Source organism: Ranitomeya imitator, chromosome 4, assembly GCF_032444005.1.
Source record: "Ranitomeya imitator isolate aRanImi1 chromosome 4, aRanImi1.pri, whole genome shotgun sequence".
Taxonomy (NCBI): domain Eukaryota; kingdom Metazoa; phylum Chordata; class Amphibia; order Anura; family Dendrobatidae; genus Ranitomeya; species Ranitomeya imitator.
This window is the reverse complement of record NC_091285.1, coordinates 17064677-17074506: the sequence shown is the minus strand read 5'-3', so window position 1 is coordinate 17074506 and position 9830 is coordinate 17064677. Positions and strand designations below refer to the sequence as shown.

Sequence of the window (9830 nt, the reverse complement as noted above, 5' to 3'; positions counted from 1 at the left end):
AAACCTTCATGAGTTTGGACAGACGCCTATTCAGCTACCTCCGGACCAGGATGGCAGGGGTGTGGACCCAATTAATGCGATCCAAGAACCTAGTCCTGGTCATCTCCATCCCCCTTCTACTGCTTCCCCTTCCCCTTCTGCACCCCAGCAGTGTAAGTATTATAGGACTTACTACCACTTTTTGCTACTGGATCATGACCTGCTCCCCCCAACCATGACAGCAATAAAGGGGCACATAATCAGGTGCGTCACCAAAATAAAGAAAGCGACATTAACATTAATAGTGACTGACAAGCACAATTATGGGGCTTTATGGATGACAATTTTATAAAGTCACTGTGTGTGAATACATGGCACCGCAATGGGGGCATTATAGGTGCAACTTTGGCTGTAATGTTCAGACTGACAGTTATTGGACAAGGTGTCTGACATTTTTCTTCACCATTATAGATGGCAATGTTATAAAGGCACTGTAATGGAGACGACATTTTTCTAGGGATACTTTGGTCAACACTGTTATGTGGGTATTATAGATGGTACCGCTATGGGGTTATTGTGGATGGTACTTTTAGGAAGGTATTATATTATGTCACTGGTATAACAGAATTGAACGTGGCACTATTATGATGGGGTTGTGGATGACACTTTTAGAAGGTATTAGGGATGAAACAGTTATGATGGTAATGTGGATGGCACTATTATGAGGGTATTAAAGATGGCACTGTTATGAAGGTATTATAAATGGCACTATTAGGAGGATATTATGCATGGTACTTTTATAAGAATGTTGTGGATGGCTCTGTTTCAATATTTTTTTTAATGGCACAGCTATGGGGACCCAGTGGATGGTACAGTTATGGGAACATTATGGACGACACTATAATCATTACATTCTTAATGGCACTGCAATGAGGACATTGTGGATGGCACTGCCATGGGGACATTGTAGTTGGCACTGTTATGGGGACATTGTAGATGGCACTGTTATGGGGACATTGTGGATGGCACTGTTATAGGGACACGGTGGATGGCACTGTTATAGGGACGTTGTGGATGGCACTGTTATGGGGACATTGTGGTTGACACTTTTATGGGGAAATTGTGGATGGTACTGTTATGAGGAGATTGTGGATGGCACAGTTATAGGGACGTTGTGGATGGCACTGTTATGCTGACATTGTGGTTGACACTGTTATGGGGACATTGTGCATGGCACTGTTATGGGGACATTGTGCATGGCACTGTTATGGGGACATTGTGGTTAGCACGGTTATGGGGACATTGTGGATGGCACTTTTATGGGGACATTGTGCATGGCACTGTTATGGGGACATTGAGCATGGCACTGTTATGGGGACATTGTGGATGGCCCTGTTATGGGGACATTGTGGATGGCCCTGTTATGGGGACATTGTGGATGGCACTGTTATGGGGACATTGTGGATGGCCCTGTCAGCAACTTTATTATTAGACACTGACCAGGCAATATTAAAGAGGTACTGTGTTGGGGACGATTTGTCTTTTACTCTTCTGGGGACACTGGATGACACTTCTTTACACGCTGTTGATGACATTGTAATGGTGATACTGTGGTTGCCATTATGATCAGCTCCATTTTGGGACACTATTTCTGGCACTGATGAAAGAAATGATATAAGATGATTATAGGGATAATGTGGCTGGTACTCTTCTGGGATCACTGGCTAGCAAAGATATAAAAGTAAAATAATGGGGACACTATGGCCGATACAACTATGGGAGTATAGTATATGGCACTGTCATAGGGACAATGTTGCTGGCTCTGTTATGGGGTATAGCGGATGGCACTATGATGGCCACATTGTGGGCAGCACTGTGATAGAGACCATGTGGATGGCACTGTTATAGTGATATTCTTGGACCATGTGATCAATTCTGTTATGGAACACTATAACTTGAATAGTAATAAAAAACACTGAGAGCAAAGTGGATGACACTACTATGTGGATACTGTGAATGACAATGTAATAGAAGCACTGTAATGGGGACATTGTGGGTAGAACTGTAATGGGGACATTGTGGATGGCACTGTAATGGGGCCTTATAAATGGCATTGTAGTGGGGAATTGTGAATGGCACTGTAATGGTCGTATTGTAGATGGCACAGAAATAGGGCATTGTGGATTGCACTGTAATGGGGCATTGTGGATACCACTGTAATGGGGCAATGTAAATGGCACTGTAATGGCGCATTGTGGATGGTACTGTAATGGGGCCTTGTAAATGGTATTGTAATGGGGCATTGTGAATGGCACCGTAATGGTCATATTGTAGATGGCACAGCAATAGGGCAATGTAAATGACACTAATGATTTAATTGCGGATGGCACTGTAATGGGGCAATGTAAATGGCACTGTAATGAGGCAATGTAAATGTCACTGTAATGGTTTCATTGTGGATGGCACTGTAATGGAGCATTGTGGATGGCACTGCTATAGGGCATTGTGGATGGCACTGTAATGGAGCATTGTGGATGGCACTGCTATAGGGCATTGTGGATAGCACTATAATGGAGCATTGTGGATGGCACTATAATGGAGCATTGTGGATGGCACTGTAATGGAGCATTGTGGATGGCACTGTAATGGAGCATTGTGATTGGCTCTGTAATGGAACATTGTGGACGGCACTGTAATGGAGCATTGGATGGCACTGTAATGGAGCATTGTGGATAGCACTGTAATGGAGCATTGTGGATAGCACTGTAATGGAGCATTGTGGATGGCACTGTAATGGAGCATTGTGATTGGAACTGTAATGGAGCATTGGATGGCACTGTAATGGAGCATTGGATGGCACTGTAATGGAGCATTGGATGGCACTGTAATGGAGCATTGTGATTGGCACTGTAATGGAGCATTGGATGGCACTGTTAACGCTGTTTCCCTTTCGGCTGACCACACATGTCCTTCTATAATGACTCAATATTACAACTAGGTGAGAATTGGGTTATGTATCCTTGATATTACAGTTCGGAGGGGTGTCTGTCAGAGAGACAGAGGATGGGTACATGTGCCATAGGTAACACTTCTGATCTTCCGTCCATGGCTGCCCATACACCATTCATCATCACTAACGCCTTATATACGATGTCGTTAGAACCAGAAATGTATCAGTACTGAGTGATTTATATTATCACTATATAATTATATTATATTATGTACCCATAATTGTGTATTTTTGAGCCTCCAAAAAAGTTTTTTCTTCTTTTTCAGGAATCTTCCTGCGCCTATGTCCTCATAGTCACTGCCGTATATTGGGTGTCGGAGGCCGTTCCCCTTGGAGCTGCTGCCCTGGTTCCTGCATTCCTCTTCCCACTTTTTGGAGTCCTAAAATCTAGTGAGGTCAGATATATTCAGGCACTGATAAAGACAGGTCAAATCATATTTCATAGGTATATATATATATATATATATATATATATATATATATATATATATATATACACTGTATATATGTACAGTGGGGAAAATAAGTATTTGATCTGCTGCCTGCTTTGCAAATTTTCCCACCTACAAAGAATGGAGAGGTCTGTAATTTTTATCTTAGGTACACTTGACCTGTGAGAGACAGAATCTAAAAATAAAAAAAAGCAGAAAATCACATTGTAGGATTTTTACATAATTAATTTGCATTTTATTGCATGAAAAAAGTATTTGATAAAATAGAAAAACAGAACTTACTATTTGGTCCAGAAACCTTTATTTGCAATTACAGAGGTCAGACATTTCCTGTGGTTCCTGACCAGGTTCGCACACACTGCAGCAGGGATATTGGCCCCCTCCTCCATACAGATCTTCTCCAGATCTTTCAGGTTTCGTGGCTCTCACTGGGCAACATTGAGTTTTAGTTCCCGCCAAATATTTTCTATTGGGTTCAGGTCTGGAGGCCGGCTAGGCCACTCCAGGACCCTGAAATGCTTCTTATGGAGCCACTCCTAAGTTGCACTACTTGTGTGTTTCGGATCATAGTCATGCTGGAAGACCCAGCCACTACCCATCTTCAATACTATTACTGAGTGAAGGAGGTTGTTGGCCAATATCTCACAATACATGACCCGATCCATCCTCCCTTCAGTACAGTGCAGTTAACCTGTCCCCTTTGCAGAAAAGCACCCCCAAAATATGATGTTTCCCCCACCATGCTTCACGGTTGGGATGATGTTCTTGGGGTTGTACTCATCCTTCTTCTTCCTCCAAACACGGCGAGTGGAGTTGATACCAAAAAGTTCTATTTTGTCTCATATGACCACATGACCTTCTCCCATGCCTCCTCTGGATCAACCAGATGGTCATTGGTGAATTTCAAACGGGCCTGGACATGTGCTGGTGTGAACAGGAGGACCTTGTGTGCCCTGCAGGATTTTAATCCATGACGGAGTAGTGAGTTACTAACGGTAATGTTTGAGACTGTGGTGCTTACTCACTTCAGGTCCTTCATTGTAGTTCTGGGCTGATTCCTGACCTTTCTCAGAATCATCCTTACCCCACGAGGTGAGATCCTGCATGGAACCCCAGACCGAGGAAGACTGACAGTCATCTTGTGTTTCTTCCATCTTCTAATAATTGTGCCAACAGTTGTTGCCTTCTGACCAAGCTGCTGCCTATTGTCCTGTAGCCCATCCCAACCTTGTGAAGGTCTACAATTTTGTCCCTGGTGTTCTTAGACAGCTCTTTGGTCTCGGCCATGGTGGAGAGGTTGCAGTGTGATTGAGTGTGTGGACAGGTGTCATTTATATAGGTAACAAGGTCAAACAGGAGCTATTAAGTAATGAGTGCAGAGTAGGAGGCTTCTTACAGGTTGGTCAGTGATCAAATACTTATTTCATGTAATAAAATGCAAATTAATTATGAAAAAAATGTGATTTTCTGGAATTTATTTTTAGATTCTGTCTCCCACAGGTGAAGTGCACCTACGATAAAAATTACAGACCTCTCCATTCTTTGTAGGTGGGAAAATGTGCAAAATCGGCAGCGGATCAAATACTTATTTTCCTCACTATATATATACAGTGGGGCAAAAAAGTATTTAGTCAGTCAGCAATAGTGCAAGTTCCACCACTTAAAAAGATGAGAGGCGTCTGTAATTTACATCATAGGTAGACCTCAACTATGGGAGACAAACTGAGAAAAAAAAATCCAGAAAATCACATTGTCTGTTTTTTTAACATTTTATTTGCATATTATGGTGGAAAATAAGTATTTGGTCAGAAACAAAATTTCATCTCAATACTTTGTAATATATCCTTTGTTGGCAATGACAGAGGTCAAACGTTTTCTGTAAGTCTTCACAAGGTTGCCACACACTGTTGTTGGTATGTTGGCCCATTCCTCCATGCAGATCTCCTCTAGAGCAGTGATGTTTTTGGCTTTTCGCTTGGCAACATGGACTTTCAACTCCCTCCAAAGGTTTTCTATAGGGTTGAGATCTGGAGACTGGCTAGGCCACTCCAGGACCTTGAAATGCTTCTTACGAAGCCACTCCTTCGTTGCCCTGGCGGTGTGCTTTGGATCATTGTCATGTTGAAAGACCCAGCCACGTTTCATCTTCAATGCCCTTGCTGATGGAAGGAGGTTTGCACTCAAAATCTCACGATACATGGCCCCATTCATTCTTTCATGTACCCGGATCAGTCGTCCTGGCCCCTTTGCAGAGAAACAGCCCCAAAGCATGATGTTTCAACCACCATGCTTTACAGTAGGTATGGTGTTTGATGGATGCAACGCAGTATTCTTTTTCCTCCAAACACGACAAGTTGTGTTTCTACCAAACAGTTCCAGTTTGGTTTCATCAGACCATAGGACATTCTCCCAAAACTCCTCTGGATCATCCAAATGCTCTCTAGCAAACTTCAGACAAGCCCGGACATGTACTGGCTTAAGCAGTGGGACACGTCTGGCACTGCAGGATCTGAGTCCATGGTGGCGTAGTGTGTTACTTATGGTAGGCCTTGTTACATTGGTCCCAGCTCTCTGCAGTTCATTCACTAGGTCCCCCCGCGTGGTTCTGGGATTTTTGCTCACCGTTCTTGTGATCATTCTGACCCCACGGGGTGGGATTTTGCGTGGAGCCCCAGATCGAGGGAGATTATCAGTGGTCTTGTATGTCTTCCATTTTCTAATTATTGCTCCCACTGTTGATTTCTTCACTCCAAGCTGGTTGGCTATTGCAGATTCAGTCTTCCCAGCCTGGTGCAGGGCTACAATTTTGTTTCTGGTGTCCTTTGACAGCTCTTTGGTCTTCACCATAGTGGAGTTTGGAGTCAGACTGTTTGAGGGTGTGCACAGGTGTCTTTTTATACTGATAACAAGTTTAAACAGGTGCCATTACTACAGGTAATGAGTGGAGGAAAGAGGAGACTCTTAAAGAAGAAGTTACAGGTCTGTGAGAGCCAGAAATCTTGATTGTTTGTTTCTGACCAAATACTTATTTTCCACCATAATATGCAAATAAACTGTTAAAAAAACAGACAATGTGATTTTCTGGATTTTTTTTTCTCAGTTTGTCTCCCATAGTTGAGGTCTACCTATGATGTAAATTACAGACGCCTCTCATCTTTTTAAGTGGTGGAACTTGCACTATTGCTGACTGACCAAATACTTTTTTGCCCCACTGTATATCGCTACTATATAATTGTCTAAGGGTCACTTCCGTCTTTCTGTCACGGATATTCATTGGTCGCGGCCTCTGTCTGTCATGGAAATCCAAGTTGCTGATTGATCGTGGAAAAACAGCCACGACCAATCAGCGACGGGCACAGTCCGGAAGAAAATGGCTGCTCCTCCCTCCCTGCAGTCAGTGCTCGCCCCATACTCTCCTCCAGTCAGCCCTCACACAGGGTTAATGGCAGCGCTAATGGACCGCGTTATGCCGCGGTGTAACGCACTCCATTAACGCTGCTATTCACTCTGTGTGACCAACTTTTTTACTATTGAGGCTGTCTATGCAGCCTCAATAGTAAAAATATCTAATGTTAAAAATAATAAAAAAAATAAAAAATCATCATATACTCACATTCCGGCGCCTTTCCCGCTCCTCGCGACGCTCCGGTGACCGCTCCATGCAAGCGGCAGATTCCGGTGGCAAGGATGATGTGCAACAAGGACCTGTCATGACGTCACGGTCATGTGACCGCGACGTCATCACAGGTCCTGCGCCCATACCAACCCTGGGACCGGAAGCTGCCGCGTGCACCGCACACAGGGCCAGGACTTCAACGGAGGGTGAGTATATGTTTATTTTTTATTTAAGTCTGTATACTACATGGCTCTGTGCTGTATACTCCGTTGCTGTGCAATATACTACGTGGCTGGGCAATATACTACGTGGCTGGGCAATATACTACGTGGCTGGGCAATATACTACGTGACTGGGCAATATACTACGTGGCTGGGCCATATACTACGTGGCTGGGCAATATACTATGTGACTGGGCAATATACTACGTGACTGGGCAATATACTACGTGGCTGGGCAATATACTACGTCGCTGGGCAATATACTACGTGACTGGGCAATATACTACGTCGCTGGGCAATATACTACGTGGCTGGGCAATATACTACGTCGCTGGGCAATATACTACGTGGCTGGGCAATATACTACGTCGCTGGGTAATATACTACGTGGCTGGGCAATATACTACGTGGCTGGGCAATATACTACGTGACTGGGCAATATACTACGTCGCTGGGTAATATACTACGTCGCTGGGCAATATACTACGTGGCTGGGCAATATACTACGTGACTGGGCAATATACTACGTCGCTGGGTAATATACTATGTGGCTGGGCAATATACTACGTGGCTGGCAATATACTACGTGACTGGGCAATATACTACGTCGCTGGGCAATATACTACGTCGCTGGGCAATATACTACGTCGCTGGGTAATATACTACGTCGCTGGGCAATATACTACGTGACTGGGCAATATACTACGTCGCTGGGCAATATACTACGTGGCTGGGCAATATACTACGTGGCTGGGCAATATACTACGTCGCTGGGCAATATACTACGTCGCTGGGTAATATACTACGTCGCTGGGCAATATACTACGTCGCTGGGTAATATACTACGTGACTGGACAATATACTACGTCACTGGGCAATATACTACGTGACTGGACAATATACTACGTGACTGGGCAATATACTACGTGGCTGAGCAATATACTACGTGGCTGGGCAATATACTACGTGGCTGGGCAATATACTACGTGGCTGAGCAATATACTACGTGGCTGGGCAATATACTATGTGGCTGAGCAATATACTATGCGGCTGGGCAATATACTACGTGACTGGGCAATATACTACGTGACTGGGCAATATACTACGTGACTGGGCAATATACTACGTGACTGGGCAATATACTACGTAACTGGGCAATATACGTGGCTGGGCAATATACTACGTGGCTGGGCAATATACTACGTGACTGGGCAATATACTACGTGACTGGGCAATATACTACGTGACTGGGCAATATACTATGTGGACATGCATATTCTAGAATACCGGATGCGTTAGAGTCGGGCCACCATCTAGTGCATATATATATATGTATATATATGTATATATATATATGTATGTATATATATATATATATATATATATACACACACATATACATTAAGCAGCGGAATTACCCATGATGCTTTTCTGAGCATTGGGATATGATGGCGAGGACTGAGAATACGGATTTCTGGCAATGTTCCGTAGATCTGGCGACTTCCTTGCTACAGACAGATCTCGGCTCCGGCTCTTTGGCTTTGTTCCCTCCTGTTTCCAGCTCCACAGAGGAGATGATTAAATCCAGCTACCGATGTGTAACCTCCGCCTGGATTCCCAGTCTAAACAATGTCAGAAACCATAAAATTATATTACCCAGAATGACATGCAGATAAAGTATACAAATAAAGGGGGCAACTGGGGGTGACCCTGAAAATGTGAGCCTATAGATAGGGCTAGATAAAAGCAGGTAGAGACCCCTTGGCAAAAGAAGATCTCAGAATTATGGAGCCATATCGTTCCTATATACAAATGTGCTGCAATATAAATAAAACCGCCATATGATGCCAATATAATAATGAACACCCTTCGTTGTAGATGAAACATTGTTCAACAATATAGTGCTGCACAATGCCCAAATAATAATGAATGACATTCTTTGTAGGGATAATAGCATCCATAATACACAGATAGTACCGCCATAAAGTGCATAATGCAGCTATACACGGTCAATGATCTGCGAGCTGATGGCACAGGCATTGACAATAATCCCGCCCACAAGACACACTTTTGATTCATTGTCTGCTAATTTTGTTTAATTATTTTAGAAAAATAATGCCGCCATATAGCGTCAATGTAATAATGAACAGTTTTCAATCCAGGCATAATACCGCCCAGATAACAAAGTCAATGTAATAATTAATGAGATTCTAAGCAGAGTTAATACAGTTTGCAGCACAGTGTCATACAGTTCCCAAATAATACCGCCATGAAGTGCTTAATGCTGCTATATAATATCAATGCGGGCTGTGCCGGTAACTTTGGCATTCAGACTAACCCCAGTCCCAAACACACATACACTAATACACAAATATTTTCAATCAGTTTGCTGCATTATTATTATCTAATGATGTACAAATATTAGCGCCACATAGCATCAATGTAATAATGCTGAGATAATACTGCCCTTCAGTACTGAGATATATAAAATCAGTGTAATAATAAATGGCTGTCTGTGCAGAGATAATACCATGCCGTGCCATATAGTGCAG

The 9830-nt window shown here is 43.2% G+C and overlaps 1 protein-coding gene across 1 annotated transcript in view; it reads left to right on the top strand.

Moving 5' to 3' along the window:
- The window catches only part of SLC13A4 (solute carrier family 13 member 4), a 33970-nt gene continuing 24140 nt past the window's right edge, over nt 1-9830 (top strand). The window contains exons 1-2 of the mRNA XM_069763187.1: nt 1-152; nt 3256-3384. Coding sequence (XP_069619288.1) covers nt 9-152; nt 3256-3384 — 273 coding nt within the window. The 5' untranslated portion in view covers nt 1-8. The remainder of the gene's footprint in view (nt 153-3255; nt 3385-9830) is intronic.